This window comes from Bombus huntii, chromosome 10 (assembly GCF_024542735.1).
Source record: "Bombus huntii isolate Logan2020A chromosome 10, iyBomHunt1.1, whole genome shotgun sequence".
In the NCBI taxonomy this organism is placed as follows: Eukaryota; Metazoa; Arthropoda; class Insecta; order Hymenoptera; family Apidae; genus Bombus; species Bombus huntii.
Window position 1 is genome coordinate 4773533 of NC_066247.1, and position 19680 is coordinate 4793212.

The following is a 19680-nucleotide window of genomic DNA, read 5'->3' on the forward strand; positions in this document are numbered from 1 at the left end:
AGAAACAATTTGTTATATTATATATATATGTATATGACATTTAATTCTTTCTTTGAAACAAAATACAAAATATAAACAAAAATGTCCATTGATATAGCAGAAATGTTAAAAGAACCAAGAATGATAAAAGTATGTGCACCAATGGTTAGATACAGCAAGTAAGTGATAATAAACATTAATGTATTTGTAGTATCTTTTCAGTATATGAAAATAAAAAAATGATATAAATATTAACAGATTACAGTTTCGAACTTTAGTAAGACAGTATGATTGCGATATATGTTTTACACCTATGATCTTAGCTGATTCATTTGTACAATCTGAAAAAGCCAGAGATAATGAGTTTTCAACTAATAATGGGGATAAGCCACTAGTTGTTCAATTTGCTGCTAAAAATGTATATGACTTTCTTAATGCAACAGAATTGGTCGCCCCGTAAGTTCATCCAAAATATTAAGACTAATATCTGATAATCAATATTGGTTTGTGTGCCTAATGAATTATTTTTCTATAGATATTGTAATGGTGTTGACTTAAATTGTGGGTGCCCTCAGCGTTGGGCATTGAAAGATGGATATGGAGCTGACTTACTTAAGAAACCAGATCTTGTAAAAGATTTAATATATCAAGTGAGAAATCGTATTCCATATCCTTTCACTGTGTCTGCAAAGATTAGATTATTGAAGGATATTCAAAAAACTATTGATTTCTGTAGAATTCTTGAAAAAGCAGGTGCTTCATTTCTTACTATTCATGCTAGAACTCCAGAAATGAGATGTGAACCAATTGATCTATATAATTTAAAATTAGTAAGAGACAGTGTGAAGTTACCTCTCATTGCTAATGGAGATGTAAAAAGTTTAGAAAGTGCAGAAAAGCTCTATAAAGAAAGTAATTGTGATGCAGTGATGTCTGCAAGAGGGATTTTAACAAATCCAGCTCTTTTTTCTGGACATTCAATTACACCTCTTAATTGTGTACAAGATTGGCTTGATATTACATCAACTATACCAACTCAATTTATATGTTTTCATCATCACCTTGTATTTATGTTAGAAAAAATGCTCCCCAAAAAAAGTAGGTTGTTTTTTAACAATCTACAAAATAAAGTAGCTGTTCTGGAATTTTTGGAAGATACTTATGGCATAAAACCCAACATCATACCCGAATTATTTAATCTTACTAAATGCACCTTTAACATTTCAAATAAAAAATGTAATAAAGACATTATAAAGGATGATGATGACCTTAATACGAATTTTTTGGGAAACATATTTGCAGAACTGTAATTTTATTTATTTATATTCCTAAATACATAAATAATATTTTTATAATTGTACTGCTGTGTAATTGCTAGAAAATTCATGAATGTCTCATAAGTATATGTTTTTTGTATATAAAAAAATTAGTGACGTAATCATGAAACAAAATAATTAATATTATCATTTAAAAAATTTATATATGATATATGTGATATCTATATGAATCAACAGATTTAATTCTGATAAATGTAACTTTAAATGTTTTTTCTTTAAATATTTCGTACTTGAGATTTAAATGTAGTGGTGCGGAACCAGCTTTCAATAATGGACGATAGGTGTGCTAAAATCTAAGGTAGAAAGTAGAATGAACTGTATCACTTGTATAACCGCGAAACTTGTAAAATTTGTTATTGCCATTGCTTATTAGTTATTAGCTCAAGAAATGAAATGTGGAAAGTAATAATTTTACAGAGTAATGATATTACGAAATAAAGTACACTGAAATTTGAAAATGACATATCTTATTTCAAAATGGTAAGTTTTCATAAAATTGGTTAAAAATTCTTTTATCAAAATTACTTTAGTTTTTATTGAAAAATGATATATTAAAATTACAAAATTAGTAATAATTAATGTACTAGTATAATTTTAATACTCTTTCTTTCGATTTTCAAAAACATGTTCGTGCTTATTATTGTCATTATTATTAGATTTAATTTTATTATATCCTATATAACAAATTTTTATTTTGTTTTTACTAATCTTATGTTTATTGTATATAAGAATCGATCTTTGGCACCCAGTAAAAATGGCAAACGTCCATTACTATTTGATATATCCAATAATGTGGCAATGCGTCAGGTTGTGTCACCAGTTCAACAAACTAAAAAAAAGGCTTGCCGTAATGTCAAAAATGTACAAATACCAGAATACAAAGCAGTTGCTCTTTCAGCTAATGATGTGCAAGCTACCCAAGAAGTAATTTCTGAACATGTAAGTATTATACATTAAATAGTAATCATTAATAACAATCCTACAATAACATAATACCTACAGTAAAAAATTATAATTGGACTTATAGGAAGAACGTATGAAAAAGATCTTTAGTAAACCATTTAAGATACCAATTCCTGGTTATCAATTATCTGGTCGTGCATTAGGAATACGTTTATCTGGTCCCCGTAGACCATTACATGATCCTGAGGAAGCTAATGCGCTTGTTGTTTATTCACCTCCTGAATTATCTGAACATGAAAAATTGAAAATAGATCAGTAAGTATAAATATTTTGTTTATTTTATAATTATTAGACTTTATCAACAATTTTTTATAATAGTTCATTTATATTTCAGGTCTAAACAACTTGTACATGTAGTAGTGGATCCTCTATTATGTAATATTTTAAGACCTCATCAAAGAGAAGGTGTAAAGTTTATGTATGAATGTGTAACAGGAAAACGTATTGAAGGTGCCTATGGGTGTATCATGGCAGATGAAATGGGCCTTGGAAAAACTTTACAATGTATAACTCTGTTATGGACTCTATTAAAACAAGGTAAAATAATATTATTTTATGTATTATATACAATATGTAATTACATTAATTGTTAATTACTTTAATTACGTAATTGTGTTTTGTAGGACCTGAAGCTAAACCACTTATAGAGAAAGCTATTATTGTTGCACCAAGTTCATTAGTTAAAAATTGGTATAATGAGATCTTTAAATGGTTGAAAAATAGAGTTCAACCACTAGCCATTGATGGTGGAAACAAAACAGATATCGACACAAAACTTACTGGATTTATGAAAACTTACGGCCGCAGGTGTATAAATCCTATTCTGATAATCAGTTATGAAACTTTTCGCTTACACGCACAAGTTCTTCATCAAGATGAAGTTGGACTCGTATTATGTGATGAAGGACATCGTCTAAAAAATTCTGAAAATCAAACATATCAAGCGCTTATAAATTTAAAGGCTAAAAGAAGAATACTACTCAGTGGAACACCTATACAGAATGATCTTTTAGAATATTTCTCTCTTGTACATTTTGTTAATCAAGGATTATTGGGAACTGCACAAGTATATTAATTAATATGTTTAGAAAATTAAAAAGATTTTTCAAATATTTCAACGAGAATATTACTGTCATATTAAAATTTTATTTGTTAGGAATTTCGGAAAAAATTCGAGATACCAATTTTACGTGGTCAAGATGCAGCTGCAACAGATACCGAACGTAAACTCGCTCAGGAACGTTTAGCGGAATTAGTAAGCATTGTGAATAAATGTCTTATTAGACGCACTAGTGCCTTACTTTCGAAATATTTACCTTTAAAATATGAATTAGTGGTGTGTATAAAAATGGGAAAACTACAAACTGACCTTTATAACAGTTTTATACAAAGCGATAGTGTTAGAAAATCAATGGAAGGTTTGTTGTTTATAAATTCGTTATTATTTAAAATACTTGAAATCTCTATATTTAATTAATGTCTATTTTTTCGTTATAGAAAATTCTGCCAATTCTAAAAAAGGAAAAAGTTTTTCAACACTTGCAGCAATTACACTGTTGAAAAAATTATGTTGTCATCCCGATTTGGTATATGATAAAATATTGGAAAAATCTGATGGATTTGAAAACGCTGCAAAATTAATGCCTCCAAATTACAGCACAAAGTACATAATATTAAAATTATTTTATAATACTGACCTAAATTTACCATTATTTTATAATATTGATCTTTATAATTTTATTTCTAGAGAAATCATGCCAGAATTATCCGGAAAGCTAATGGTATTAGATTGTCTCTTAGCTTCTATTAAAACAACGACGAATGATAAAATTGTATTGGTATCTAATTATACACAAACTCTCGATCTGTTTGAGAAACTGTGTCATAAACGTTGTTATAACTATGTTAGATTAGACGGCACTATGACTATTAAAAAAAGATCAAAGGTAGTAGAAAAATTTAATGATCCAAATAGCAATGACTTTATTTTTATGCTCAGCTCCAAAGCTGGGGGCTGTGGATTAAATCTTATTGGTGCAAATCGACTTGTCATGTTCGATCCTGACTGGAATCCTGCAAATGATGATCAAGCTATGGCAAGAGTTTGGAGAGATGGTCAGAAAAAACTTTGTTTCATATATCGTTTTCTTTGTGTATGTAAAAGAAAAATTTTACAACAATTTTTGATTTTTTAGAAATCAACATTTATGTTATCATTTAAATATGTTATAGACTGGTACTATCGAGGAAAAAATTTTTCAAAGGCAAGCGCATAAAAAAGCATTAAGTTCTACAGTCGTAGATCAGGAAGAAGACGTTGCAAGACATTTTACATTAAATGATTTACGAGATTTATTTAAATTAGAAGAAAATACTATATCAGATACTCATGCTAAGTAAGCCTAACATTATGAAAAATTATGAATGTCCATATGAATAGTTATTAGTTAAGTATATTTATTGCACGTACTTTAGGTTCAAATGTAAAAGGTGCGTCAATGGTATAGAAGTAAAAGGACCACCCGAACAATCTGACTGTAATTCAGATTTGTCAGATTGGAGGCACATCTATAATCCACGACCTTTACCAGACATACCATTACGACAATGCTGGTCATGTGGAATTTCTTTTGTTTTCTGTCATCGATCGCATGAACAAGTTAAATAGGATTGCAATTTTTAACTATTTGCACATACCTTAATAATGGGGGCGACATTTTTTATATTATCAACGTTTCATATACTTCTGTACAAAAGTTGTTAGGACGAAGTTTATATAAACAAATTCATAACAAGCATTGTGTATTTGTTTAATAATTGAAATTACATTGTATGTTGAGTATATTGAAGTTAGTTTGTACGGAGAAATAATTAATATATTATTATAAATATTTTATAGAACAGGAAAAAAAATGTAATTTAATTGTATAAAAATTGCACAAATTGATTAATATGTAAAGTAAATTTTTGTTTATGAAAGATTATTACAGTTATTAAACATTTTTAATAGTTCCAATATTTGATTTTCTTTTTCCTTTTTAATACAATTATTTTTATTAATTTAAAAAATTATATCTGTAAAACTTGATAATTACAGTCAAAGTCAGAATTCAGCAATGAGTTCATGTAAATAATGAGTTTATATAAATACATGAATTGAAGTCAAAAATATAATTTTTCAAAATAATTATCTAAAAAACATTTATATTGAAAAATAAGAAAACTTCCAAAACGTCTGCAAATAATAAAGCGTGAAATTCGGGATACAATGTTTTTAATACGGTTAATATATCTACAAGCTCGCTTTCAGACGAATTGTGCGTAGAAAACCAAGGGTCAACGAAGGCTTGAGGAATTTGCTCTACATAAACAGAAGCAATAAAGAGAAGTGGGGAGGGAGAGGAAGCTAGAGAAAATCTTAGTGGGGGAATGCAGATAATGGAAACGTGAGCACGTGATCGTTGAATACGGTTTCTGATTGGTTAAACGGAATCAGCGCTGCTTTCCCTCCCAGCTCGGTACCCGTTCGTGTTGCCCTTCTTCCGAGGTTTCGTACAGCTGCCTGCTCAGAATAGTTCCAGATGTGGCCATGTTTAGTTTGATCTTTGAAGTTTTCGCTCATCGTCTCATAACTGATACATTTTTATACAATCTGCTGACATAGTAATACGCTCTGTCCGACCATCGTTCTTTTTCGCCTGCCTGCGACTAGTCTCGTTCATAATAACATATGTTCTTCTTTTGCTGAGATAAATAATCTAAGTACGCGGAAGTACACGAGAGACGTAAAAAACGCTGTCAATCCATCCAGGATAGACACGAATCGCGTCGAGTCCGTGCATTAAAACATTTTATTTCTCGATTAAATTTCAATAACAGACGCGCGTCTGATTAAACTCGCAGTTGTTTTTATCGGCAAGGCGAGACGAACAAATTTATTCGTTGCTCCCTTTCTCTCTCTCTCTCCCAATATATTTTCAATTGAAAAAAGAGAGCGCTGTTATCAGATCACGGAACACACGGGAATCGTCGAAGTGGAAGCTACGTCTTTACATTAACTCTACGAAGCTTCGAGTCGTATCTTTGGGGAAAAACGCTTTTTCCTTTTTGTTTGATTATTACGAATTTTAAAAAAAGAGAAAAAAGTACATTATACGTATTTCCTATCGAGCTCTGCTCTTATCTCCGTATTTCATTCGATAGTTAAGAGCGTAAGGAAAAAGAGATAATTCTGAAACGCCTACGAGAGCTTATGGTCGGTCAGCCATATGCCACGTCATGCCACGACGTTGCAGTGGTAAGATCACGTCATTTAACGAAATTTAATAGCCAAGGAGAGGAGAGACACACAGTGAAAATCTATCCATTTCTTCGCCGAATCGAGAAGTGCAAATAGTAATTTACGGATAAATCAGAGAAATAAAAAGACACTTTAATTAAACGAGATATATTAGCCTGAATATTGTGCTCAGGCGAGAAGAATTAATTTGGGAGGATAAAAAAGAGGTCAGAGACATGTAACTGAGGCAACGATAGAAAAAAGATACAGAAAACGTTTTTAATAAAAACCTCTGGTACGTTCGGTTGTTGGGCGCGCGCACGCGCACGCAAGAGAGAAAGAGAAACGGAGAGACACACGAGAAACACGATTCTTTGTAGGCTAATTAGTGTCCTAGTAAACTGAGTATTTTTGAAAATTTTTTCAAATGCTAGAATTCAGGCACGCGATTATTTTCCAAGCAAAGAGCCATCGAGTGTGGTCGCGTCAATCGATCGAATGATCATCGTCGGGCCACAGTGCTATATCATACGGTACAAAACACGATCGATCGGGACAAAACAATGGCATTAGAGAGTGTTTCCGCGGCTGAGACTCTAATCCAAAGGTTTGCCTCCAACATTTTTTATTCACCAGTCGAAAACAGTCGAAATTTTTAGAACTGTTTACCAATTCACGTTACACACATTTGAACCCCCTCTCCAGAAGCTCCGTGCTGGTCCCCCGCTTTCGTTTCGGTATATACCATTGGCACTATGAGAAAAAAAACGGAGTCATATTACACTGTTCGAATACGCGTAACTTACATCTTTTTGTTCTCTCGTGTCTCCTTTTATGGTTCTTCATTGCTCTGAAATTAAGTCAGCTCTACTCTAGAATTATAACATAAGATGGTTTAAACGTTGAGTACCTTGGCACGATTCTTAAGGCCAAGGTTATCTTCGTGACAAAGAAATTCTCCGATATACATATTCCAATATTAAATAGCAGAAAGTAAATTCAACTTTTTAAATGGAATTAAAAATGTTCCTTATGATAGGCATTAATAAATTTACTTGAATTAATATTCAAGTAAAATTCCAAGTAAAAATGTTAGCTTTGTGGTGATTCATAAGATATGTGTGCAAATGTTCGTGCGTATATCTTAATTCTTATATATTTATGATGATATTTATTACGGTAGGATATAACGATATTTATAACGGTGCGAATTTTAACGACATATTTTGACGAGCATTGAAGAACTACATAAATATCGATATAAAATTATTTCAGAAACGGAAGTTTGTATTGAGTAAAAGAAATATGCACGGGATCTTCGGGGAGACGATATACATATACAGAAGATATATACATATATACATTTCCCGGTCGAGTACGACGTATTTATACATGTACCTAATACACATTCAAAGACTAAATTTATACACAGCGCGCATGTAGATGTGCGTTATGTACATATGTACAACCTACCTTACGTACACATGTGTATACCTTACATACATGTGTATACACGTGAATGAACGAAACAAACGGGGTCTACACGCAAAGAAATTCTGACGCACGATTATCGAAAAATGTTACATGCACTGTTGATAATGCTGTAACGATGACGATGAGATATGCTGTAGAAATAATGTGATATGTTATATATTCGTATTCATACTATTGCATTGATGATGAATTATGGTAGTTGATGATGAATAATGATGTTAATAATGAACACGATTTGTGGGTAAGGAAATTCCAATTTATTATTTTCCTTCGTGATATACAGATATCATGCGTTTTTTTACTATGCTAATTTAACAATCTTTTAGCGTCTGCAATTTACATATTACTTTTTCAATTTATATTCGTGTATTTTATTTTAAATATGTGGGAATGGTTATATGCTTCATTTAATAATATGGATTTTCTTCCTCTACATTTGTAATTTTGTGCCTTTATATACTGTACGACTGAACGTACGTTTCTAAAATATGCTATTTTCCGGATAAATCGGTGATAGCGGACATTCAGAAAACAGTTATTTCCCAAGCATATGTTACGTTGACTAGGTATATATTTCAAAGTTGCATCGATCGATGCTTACTGTACTACAACGTGTCGTTAGTCACCTCCCAAAGCAGCCAATGTTTTCAGGTCAACTAGTAGCGGAAGCTTCTTTCAGCTATACTCTGCTCGACCAAAGTTCGATGTTCCTTTATTCAACGTACAACATGTGATGTATTTAATGACCATTGCTGTTAATGCTTTGACAGCTTTTATGAGCACAGTCCAATTTTGTTCTAGCAACTTTTTATGTTATTTTATCAAAGAAATGCATTTAGCGTTTCTTTAATGATTCTTAAATGACGATGATGATAATGAATAATGACGATGATGATAATATTGATAATGATGATGATTATGATGATGATCATCATGATAATGATAAATGATGATGATTTTAATGAAATAAAATTTTCGATTTTACCTCCATACATACAAACATGCAGCTTTGAAAAATGCATAAAATGATAAATACCTGAGGGTGTAACATTTTTGTATAATTTAATTTATTTTAATTTTTTAATTAATATTACAAATGAATTCTTTATTCATTAGCATAGAATTATTTAAGATCAAAATTTATAGACCTTTTAAGTCTCTCAAGAAAGAGACTTAAAATATATTCAAAATAATATTATTAATAAAGCATATCAAGCAAAATCTGTCATCGATACAGACATTGAACATTCTATTTTTAATTATATGGAACAAACTATACATATACATATAATATATATAATATTACATACACAATATAAAAAATTGTTAATACTGTATAAAAATATTTTAAATTACATAAAGTTTATATAACACTCAGTTTGAATGTATTATATATTTTTGGCTAACTATGTATTTTTAATATATGTTTAGTAATGATGATAATGATTTGGAAGATGGGGAAATTCCTTCCGATGAAGATGATGAACCTCTGCCACCACCAGTAAATAATGACGCCAATAAAAGTGCATCAAAAGCAGATATACCAAAAACTAAAGCTTTCGATGCTAAATTCAATAAAAATAAGAAATCAAATGTTCAAGGAAGTAGCAAGCATGATAGGTTTCTAAAATACAAAAATCCATCAGAAGATTGGGCAGGAGATGTGGAAAAAGCAATTAGGGCAGCGTTAGAGGAAGATGGAACCAGGAATCAAGATTCTAAATCTAAGAGTAAAAATAATAGAAATAAGAGTAGAAAAAGGATGCGGGATGAAAGAGAGGAAGACCGTAATAAGGATCAAAAGGTTTCATAATATTTAATGTTATTAGTAGAATTAATTTAAATAATATTTTATATGGATTTATAATAAATATGTGATTTACAGAGAAGAAAAGTGAGCGACGACGAAAATGTCAATGAAGATGAAGATGAAATGTTATTTGTTAGGGGTGCTTCACCTGTTAGGAAAGATTCGCAAGAGAATAATTCTCCAAGACATACAAACGAGCATGAGAATTTTGATAGTAATTCAGATTATGATGATAGGCCTAATGTAAATCGACATAGGGATAATGATAACAAGCGTAGTAATTCAAGAGGAGGTGGCGGTGGAGGAGGTATAGTAATATTATATAATATTATTAATCAATATTATTAAGTTATTACAAATGATATTTACGTTTATAGGACGTAGAGGCGGTAAAAATGAACGTGGTGGTAAAAATAAAACTCGTGGGCAAATGCGGAATGATAGAAATGGACGGAGAAATCAAAATAATGACCACAATCAAGATCCAGATGCTATATGTGTTTATTACATGCAAGGAAAATGCCATAGAGGAGATGATTGCCCTTTTTCACACAATGCTTTACCACCTCGAAAGATGGAACTCTGCAAATTTTATCTTATGGACTGTTGTGCAAAGAGAGATAAATGCCTTTATATGCATCACGATTTTCCATGTAAATTTTTTCATACAGGATTAAAATGTAGTCAGGGAGAGAATTGTAAATTTTCACATCAACCTTTAAATGAGCAGGTACTTATTATATTTCAGCTTTTATATCTTCTTTAATTAATATAGTTTAGAAAAGCATATATTAAATAAAATACTATTATGCAGGTGAAAGGGATTTTGTTAAAACACTTAGAAACAGCACCAAAAGAAATTCTTGGAGATTTTCCACGTTTAAGTAGAGAAGGGGCATTGTTAATGATAAATAATACAGCTAGAGCATTAGCGCAGGGTCAAGAAACTACAAATCAAAAAATTCCCAGTCTTTTTGAACTAAATATATCAGCTCCAACTGGTACCACAGAAAAGAATAATGAAAGGGAAGAAAAAGGTATTTAATGATATTTTTATTTATATTTTTTATAGTATAGTTTGTATTAAAAGTAAAATTTATTGTATAGAAGAACCAGTACAACAGCAGAAAAGTGTTAGAGAAAGGAAATCGTCAGGTAAGAAAACTCGATGGGGTTCAGATGAAGATAGGGTTCCATACGAACAAATCATGTTGTTACAATCATCAGCCAATGAACTTGGTCTGCAACTTCCTAATGCTGCATTGGGTCTAGCAACCCAACAACACTTACAAAAACCATTAATACCCCAATCTATGCCAAATATGGATTTTTATACTGAAGCTAATAACCTTGAATTGAACAAAATAAATTTAAACAAATCAAGAGATAGAGAAGATTTCACAAAAGACGTAGAAGAAGACGAAATACTAGAACAGGTATAGTGATTTATTATTTCATTTAATAAATTTTTATGAATAACTATAATATTATGTAATGTTTTTCACTTTCAGGCAAAAAAGAAAGACACAACACTACTTGAAGATTCAAAAGATGTAGATTTAAGGCAATTGCTAAATGCGCAAAAGCCGCCACCTGTTGTTAGTATAGCTGATGAAGTAGCAAATCTTACTAAATCTAAGTTCGATGAAGAAAGTGATCAAGATGAAGAAACAGATCTTGTTATAGAAATGCCAATGGAAGATGACGATAAGCAGAAAGACAAAAATACTGATCAGGAAGGTAGGACCAATTTTTATTATTGTATAAAGTAAAAACAAAAATAAAAAAGTAAAGAAAAGATTACTTAATTGTTACAGAAACAAATATCGCAAACGAAGAAACTAATAATCACTGTGATACTTCTTCACTATGTACGGAAGAGCAAGAAATACCAGCTCATTTACCAAAAAAGGCACAGGAATTGTTCATGCGTATTCAGCAACAACAACGGGCAGCACAGGATAGTTTTAAAAACATAGAAAATGAGTTCTCTGCACTTTCGAGCAGACGTACGGATCAAATTTTAGAAGATTGGTATTCGGACGATGAGGATGACGATGACGATGATGAAAGTGGAAATCTTACAATAGTACTTTCCAATAAAGATACGTTGAAAGATGAAAATGAATCTGCAGAAAAGTCACAGAGTATTGTGATTAAAGAAGAATTTCAAACTACACCTTCTGCTCCTACTATACCTCAGCCAGCAGCTATTGTGGACAAACTTGGAGACTTAAGTAAGATTGACATTAGTGCTGAGGTATCAAAGTTATTATCGTCACTAAAGGCGACGACTGGTAAATCTTTTCAACAAAATACTACACAAGATTATTCCTCAAAAGTTAAATCTTCACCGGACAGAATATCATCAGACGAATCAAACATTCACAGTAAAAGTATCAACACATTTAATACTTCAAATCAGTTATCAAAAATTGAAAATGAAACATCGAGTCCACGTTCCTCCCCTGGAACAAGTTCTGTACCTGTTTCCAGAGATCCCCGTATGTCACGAGATCCCAGACAACGTCGAGACGAACAGAAATTGAGCAGCCCTAGTAGAACAGATAGTAAAAAAGAATCTAAGCATCTTAGATTGGAAACGAGTATCTACAGTTCCGGCATTACTGCTGTTGATACTAACATGGATACAGATCTCCGAACTAAGACAGATCAGGATCTTCGGAGAAAGGATATGGATTTCAGACAACAATTCCAAACCGGTTTTGGAGATACTGATCTTCGAGTTGTCAGTGCAGGATTCACCGATGCGTCTACTAAATCTGATGTGGATTTGCGACAAATGTTGAGTTTGCCTTTTAAACCGGCACCATCGCACGTTCCTTGTACGGAAATTGATGCAAGTATTTCTTCGCATCCTCCAATGACGTATAAAGTATATGTTGTTGACATACCAAGACCTGATTATACAGGTCTTAAACTTACTAAAAATGATGCACAGGTTAAATACGATCCACGATTACGTAAAATATTTAGAATCGGTAAAATCGAATTAGCTGATTCTCCCATGTCTCCACCTCCAATTAAAATGGATACTCCAAAGTCACCCCCACAAGTCCGATCCGATCCACGTCGAAAAGCTCTCGAGGCTTCCAATTTATCTTCTCAAAATGTAAATGCTTCCATGATGAAGAATGTACAGCAGTCGTCAATAGAAATATCGAACATGGGAATGGGTCCTGGTGGTATGTCTGTTCCTCAGGGTATGCCTGGACCACAAGGTATGCAAGGAGGACAAGGCATGATGCCAATGGGTCCAAATCCAATGCTTGGAAATATGGGACCTATAGGACCTATTATGAATACTCCCATGGGCCCTCAAAACATACCACCTATGGGTATGACGGGAATGTCCAACATGCCTCCGGGAATGACCATGAACGGACCAGTTGTGCCTCAGAATCAGATGAACTTTGATCCACGTTTTAATGTTCAACGCAACAATGGGGCTGGGTTGTTAGGCCCAGCACCTGGTGTAGGCTTCGGACCAGACGTTAATTCTTCATACGATGGTGCGCCATCGTACCCTAGTGGCAATTTCAATAACTTTGGTCCCGGTCCTACTTCAGTGCCTCCAGATTCTGGTATGATGGGATTCAATCCGAATGGTCCGAATCCAAACTTCGGTATGGAGGGGCCTGAGTGGAATGGAACAAACCAAAATAGACGCGGTGGACGAATCAGGCGACGAAATCGAAATAGGACCAATATCGTGACTAATAATTAAGGCAATAAGCAATTTCAAGTAGGTACATAAGCGAAGTACCTGGTGATAATTCTCATTGTAATTTAAATTTGTACAGCATGCATTAATGATAATGCATTCATTTATGGCGGTCCAGATTAATGATCTTTTGATTGTGTCAATTGTACATGGTGTCAAATGCTCGATAGTGGTTAAATAGCAAAATATAAATTTAAACTATTGGAAGAAAAATATTAAATATTGTACATGAATTACACACTTTGAAGCATTTCTTTGTATGAAGTATACATACCAATGAATGATATAAGTAATGCTCATAATTACGTGACTCTATATTTTATTTAAAAAATATAAATCATATTATATACACGAGAAATATATCAAATATATCTATGAATAATAGCAAATGAAATTTTCAGCGGAGATGTATATGTATATATTGAACATCTTCATCCATTTAAAAAGACATTTAATATATAAGATATGATGAATGAAAAATCTGATTATATAGATTGATTTATATCTTTTTTTTATGTCTTCCATGTATGATACATAACGGAAATACATACATACATATATATGAATATATATATATGAATATATGTATGTGTGTGTATAATTTATATGCAAATAGTTCTTGAATTCTAGAATGCATATAAGTTTTATTAAATTATGTTTAGACAGTATCAGAACGACATAAATTCATTAAACATGAAACGGCCTAAGGCCTATTATTATAAGTCAAAACACCAATAAAATGACATAGTACATGATACAGTATGAAAATGCAATATTTTATAAAAAACTAATGTACTTATAAGAGTTTTGAAAATAATTGTACATGGACATACTTTTTTACTTACATTAGAAGAGATATAGATAGATATCAAAAGATATTTCATTTCAAATTTTGTAGGGACTGCAGATTAAAAATGTATTTAAATAAATGTGAACCTTATGATAATCTAGGTTTTACACTGCTAGCAAAATTTTTACCCTATTATTACATTTACCCGTTATGGCAGTCATATGTTCCATGTATTAATATTAAATACATCTCTGCTAAAACGCAGATTAAGAAATACTTCCTCTTTATAAATAATATTAGAAACAGAGTATATGTTTCAATCTAAAGAATTGTTCAGCCATTATTCAATGTTAACCTATTGATATTTTCCTTTATTATTACCTATTACCTAGAAAGTTAAAAAATGAAAATTACATTTGTAAAAAATATAGTTTACTATCATATAGTGAAACTCTTTTGTACAATTTAATTATTAATTCTAATACGTTTTTCTACTATTACTCATAACGTTGTAAACAATGGTTGTGTTTCCCCACTGCACTTTGTTTAAAACACAAATATTTTAAATATGGATATAAAAAATGATAAAATTTATATAATGTACAACCCATGTAAGAGAAATTGTACTTTCATTTGACTATAATTCACTATTACAGATTCTTGTTTAATTATTATTATTGTTGTTATTGTTTACTTATACTATTATTTTCAAGCAGTAATAATTATAATTGTAATCATTTTCCATCAATGTACAATAGAACTTAAAGGATCAGCTCTTATAGCTGATAGATCTAAACGTGCATCCATCTCGTCATCCAATTCCCCTACGATTGCCCTAAAAGAAAAAAGAAAATTCTACTAAAATTTTTTGTATTTTTTATAAATCAATTTTTTGAAATTTGATTATGAAACAGTTATATACTATAAAATGTACATTAATAATTTACTACTTATTTATTTATTGAACAGTATTTGTGTTGTCTTTTAAACTGCCAGAATAAAAATAAAATTAATATCATCTCCTGTTTCATATATTTATATATATTATATATAATATACTCTTAAATAATATTGAATGATTAATGAACATAGTTAAAATGAATAAAATAATGCTATGGAAGGAACCTTTTGAACACACTGAAAGTGAATTAAGTTAAATTACTTACACATTGTCACCTCTGATGATATGTAAACCTAATACTACTTGCTCTACACCTTGCGTTGTACTGTACACACGTTCATGAGATTCATCTAATATTATATTAATAGTTTGATCAAATCCTTTTAATGTTCCCTGAAAATATAAAGATCTTAGTATTTACAATTTCAACATAGGAACAATTACAGTGCAGTTTAAATTGAGAAAAAGGACCTTAGTCATTTATTGGTATAAGATTAAACTGACTATTCAATTGGTTATAAATGATATATTTCTCTAGATAATAATGTATGCATAGGAATCTGTGATAATAATTATAATATAATGTAATTCATGTAGAAATTATGTACACATTAAAAATAATTTACTTACGATGAAGTTTCTGCCATCAGAAGTAATAATAGAAACAGTGTCTATAAATTGTTAAGGACAAATATAAAAACTAAAAATAAGATAATAAATGAAAACACAAATTAAATAAAGGATACGATTTACGTAGCTTTCTAAACCTGACGCCATAATCTTAGTTATTAATTATACATTAAAATAATTTTTCCATAAAAATCTACGATTTACGTGCGCATATGTACTTAACGTTTGTTATGGTAACAAATGCGTATCAATTAAGTTCACTGTTCTACAAGTACATACATTACTTTATTACGTTTTGCATAAAAATTTCCTTCTGCATTAGAAATTATTTCTTTTGAATTTATCAGATGTTCGGTCAATTTCACGATCGGAATATTAAACGAAAGCTTAACAGATTCACTGTTAAGTAATTATTGTTAAAGTTCCAACTGATTGGTAGCATGATCATGTAGTAAAAGAATGTAAATATTATTCTACAAAATTATTATAGCAATTTTAAGGGTAATGGATTAAAATACATCTAATATTTTAGTCTTAGTGAATGTTAAATATAAAATAAAAAGTTTAAAATGTGCTGGAGAAATAAAATGACTTTTAGTTAAATTCTGATAGATTTAGGAATTCGTGATTACCATATATAGAATCATTATTAAATAAATTATTCTCTTCTACTTGCATGTGTTTCATACAAAAAATAAATAATAATTTTTTTAAAACGATTTAACTAGTTTATAAATTTTTTAAACGTTAAATGTTTAATCGTAGAATATATTAATTTATTAAAAATAAATATATTGAAATAGAAATAATGCATATAAAAAAGGCGTATTTATTAAATTTTTTAATTATGTTATGTTCTACATTATTTTGAAATAATTTTGAGTTTCTAGTGTATAGTGCTTATACATATGTAGGTACATATGTAGTAGTTTGTAATCACCAAACATTTGTTACTACTAAACAACATGGACATTCAAACAACAAATACGCGAAGAAAAATATTGAATCATGTAGTTTGTAGCATTCTGGTGGAATGTGGTTACGACACTTGTGAGAAGCAAGCATTAGAAATTCTCACAGAAATGTTACAGTCTTGTAAAAATTTCAATTAATTCTAAAGTCCCTAACCTCTTCTTATTCAAAATTTTAATTGTTTATATTTCCTTTGATATATTACTTTTTACTTTTTACCTTCTTCCTAAATAGATGTTTTGATTCCATTGATAGATGTGCTAAAGAAGATGAATATTTATTATTACTTTAATTTTACTTTATTGGTTTTGTAAAAAAGATAACATAATGAATAATCATTTGTGAAAATGAACAAACATTCAAAAGATCATTCTTATATTGATTTTATCATTTATAAGATATTATAGTTCATTTAAATCTTACTTGATAAATTTGTAATATATGCATGAATTATTTATAGTTCTTATAGAGGTTGGAGAGTCTGCAAGAAATTACTGTGAACTGTCTGGTAGGACGGAACCACTCATTGCGGATGTTATAGTAGCATTAATAAATATGGGTATAAAATTAGATAATCTGGAAAGTTATGGCAAGAGGGCTAACAGAACAGTTTTGCCTCAGCTTCAACAACAAACTCAATCAAAGCAGTTAAATATTTTGCAAGCTGGAGTGAAACAAAGTCATCCATCTCATATACCAAGTTATTTACCACCTTTTCCTGATCCGCATGCATACATTAGAACACCGGTAAAGAGCATTTATGAAAATATTATGCAATTTATATATTTATTAATATTTTTAGTTACTTTGAGATATTTATTGTGCACAAGTTTTTAATTATACAGTTTTTACTTATACTACTTACTTATAAACAGACGCATAAACAGCCAGTAACAGAATATGAAGCAATAAGAGAAAAAGCAGCAACACAAAAACGTGATATTGAAAGAGCTTTGACAAGGTTCATTGCAAAAACTGGAGATACACATAGTCTATTTTTAACAGAAGATAATAGTATGTTTCCATGTAAGTAGAAATCTCATACAATTCTGATTCAGGTAAACTAATATATTTCTATACAAGTAATGTACATTTAATTAAGAATTGAATCTTCAGTATTATTATTTTATCATTTCTGTTTTCAGTAATATCATGTAAACCACAATTTCCTAGTTACCTTTCTGCACTCCTTCCACAAGATCAAGTTTTTGAAACCGATCAAGATTTTCAATTTGAACCAAGTCCAATTAAAAAGAGAAAGGAGCAAGAAAGAGAAGAATCAGAAGAAGGTCTTATTTCGTTCTAAACAGATATGAAAAAATTTACTTCTTTGTTAAAAACGAATTCATAATATTTTACATTTTTATAGGTATGAAAGGACAAAATGAAGATGTTGAACAAAATGGAGAAACTACAACACAGCAAGATGTTATAGATAATCCTTACTTAAGACCTGGGAAGATACCAAAAAATAAAATGCCAGGAGTCTCAGTTCCTGGATTACATTCGATAAAGAGGGATTCTCTTGAATGATATTTTTAATGGTGACGATTTTGTTAATTTTATTATTTCTTACGTTAATATTGTGTACATAATAGTATATTATAAAGTAATATTTGTATTTGTATTGCATAATAAAAATTAATCTTTATTATAAGTAGCTTTATATAAAATTATTTTAAATCATATTACTAAAATGAATATTACATACTATAAATATTCCATGATTTCATTTTACAAATTATTTACGCTAATATTAAATCTACAATTTTCTTTAAAGTATATATTAAATTGATTCCACATACATATTTGGTTTTACATTATTTACTCTTATATTATGTTTCAGTATATCAGATCTATATTGCACGTATATAGCACCACTTTGGAGAAGGTAAGAATACAGAGACAGCTATATAAATCCTTTAACACGTTCGTCGCCCAGCGTATTTCGGCTATGTTTCCCGCTGGGCCCAAATCCGACCGTGGCTACGTCCAGTGACCCGCTATGTCACTTCGAACCTGAACCCATCGTCATAAAGCCAGATTGGAACATTAAAATTATTTCTTATTTTTATTACTTAAGTGTAGCTATAGTAAAAGTCTGGACTAGGGTATTGGGGGTTTTCCCAACATTTCAGATGGGAAATCCTGATGTTCTTTCATCTCTGACAAATATATTTAGTTCTGAAATGGAGAAAGCTATAAACTTTCCAGCTGGAGTATTCCGAGGGATCTCATGGCAGATATCTCAGATCTTTAATTTAGTTGAGAAGAATACTTGTGAGACGCACATCAGTGATTTTTTCATCCTCAAAATGTTCAGTAAACAGTGTGAAAATATATTTGAAAGTGAGGAGAGTAGTGATGACGAAGTAGTGAATTTTAGAAAAAAAATTATAAATAGAATTTCATCAAGTTCGAATATTGAGGAAGCCATGGTTGGATTTGGGCCCCGCAGGAAACATAGCCGAAACACGCTGGGCGACGAACGTGTTAACTCGAACAAGAAGAACGTCACCATACGTTGGTGACGGGGTCCTCACGGAAGTATACCCGTTGCACGAATATGTGCGACGTGGCGACTAACGTGTTAAAAAGGATGATTAGGTAAAACTTACAAAAATAGATTTCCTTGTTATAGGTAGTATTGCATGTAAGATTTTCTACGTGTATATTGTGGTAAATAGCACCTATTAAAATTATATTCGCGCATTTTCACTTTGTAAAAATACATCATACTATCATCATACTAGAATTAATATGGCATTTCAATGAATGTA

General features: G+C 30.7%; 5 protein-coding genes across 7 annotated transcripts; 4 read left to right on the top strand and 1 right to left on the bottom strand.

Moving 5' to 3' along the window:
* The first annotated feature begins 13 nt into the window (after window positions 1–13).
* LOC126870084 (tRNA-dihydrouridine(20a/20b) synthase [NAD(P)+]-like) lies at window positions 14–1339 on the top strand. The gene is made up of 3 exons (XM_050627544.1): window positions 14–158; window positions 238–435; window positions 515–1339. Exons 1-3 carry the CDS (start codon window positions 82–84, stop codon window positions 1287–1289), a joined length of 1050 nt encoding a protein of 349 aa, XP_050483501.1. The 5' UTR covers window positions 14–81; the 3' UTR covers window positions 1290–1339.
* A 74-nt stretch (window positions 1340–1413) lies between these two features.
* Window positions 1414–5295, top strand: LOC126870039 (DNA repair and recombination protein RAD54-like). The gene is made up of 10 exons (XM_050627406.1): window positions 1414–1796; window positions 2046–2255; window positions 2344–2534; window positions 2614–2816; window positions 2903–3345; window positions 3436–3697; window positions 3777–3942; window positions 4027–4432; window positions 4512–4675; window positions 4755–5295. Exons 1-10 carry the CDS (start codon window positions 1794–1796, stop codon window positions 4945–4947), a joined length of 2241 nt encoding a protein of 746 aa, XP_050483363.1. The 5' UTR covers window positions 1414–1793; the 3' UTR covers window positions 4948–5295.
* Window positions 5296–5391: 96 nt separating this feature from the next.
* On the top strand, window positions 5392–15071 carry LOC126870026 (protein suppressor of sable). Of its 2 annotated transcripts, none has more exons than XM_050627350.1 (9): window positions 5392–7165; window positions 7834–8293; window positions 9484–9856; window positions 9938–10169; window positions 10240–10592; window positions 10677–10899; window positions 10970–11298; window positions 11374–11602; window positions 11680–15071. In XM_050627350.1, exons 2-9 carry the CDS (start codon window positions 8265–8267, stop codon window positions 13608–13610), a joined length of 3699 nt encoding a protein of 1232 aa, XP_050483307.1. In that variant the 5' UTR covers window positions 5392–7165; window positions 7834–8264; the 3' UTR covers window positions 13611–15071. The 2 variants fall into 2 exon arrangements, with proteins under 2 accessions (XP_050483307.1, XP_050483306.1); XM_050627349.1 differs by lacking the exon at window positions 7834–8293 and having other exon boundaries at window positions 5392–5942; window positions 6993–7165.
* On the bottom strand, window positions 14808–16378 carry LOC126870122 (U6 snRNA-associated Sm-like protein LSm8). Its single transcript, XM_050627606.1, has 4 exons — window positions 16045–16378; window positions 15929–15969; window positions 15564–15691; window positions 14808–15232 (listed from the first exon to the last, which is right to left on the bottom strand). Exons 1-4 carry the CDS (start codon window positions 16073–16075, stop codon window positions 15142–15144), a joined length of 291 nt encoding a protein of 96 aa, XP_050483563.1. The 5' UTR covers window positions 16076–16378; the 3' UTR covers window positions 14808–15141.
* Window positions 16379–16848: 470 nt separating this feature from the next.
* LOC126870090 (transcription initiation factor TFIID subunit 8) lies at window positions 16849–18557 on the top strand. Of its 2 annotated transcripts, none has more exons than XM_050627552.1 (5): window positions 16849–17023; window positions 17361–17647; window positions 17776–17926; window positions 18046–18189; window positions 18270–18557. In XM_050627552.1, the coding sequence occupies exons 1-5, from the start codon at window positions 16894–16896 to the stop codon at window positions 18431–18433; spliced, it is 876 nt and encodes a 291-aa protein (XP_050483509.1). In that variant the 5' UTR covers window positions 16849–16893; the 3' UTR covers window positions 18434–18557. The 2 variants fall into 2 exon arrangements, with proteins under 2 accessions (XP_050483509.1, XP_050483510.1); XM_050627553.1 differs by having other exon boundaries at window positions 16849–16978.
* Window positions 18558–19680: the final 1123 nt, after the last annotated feature.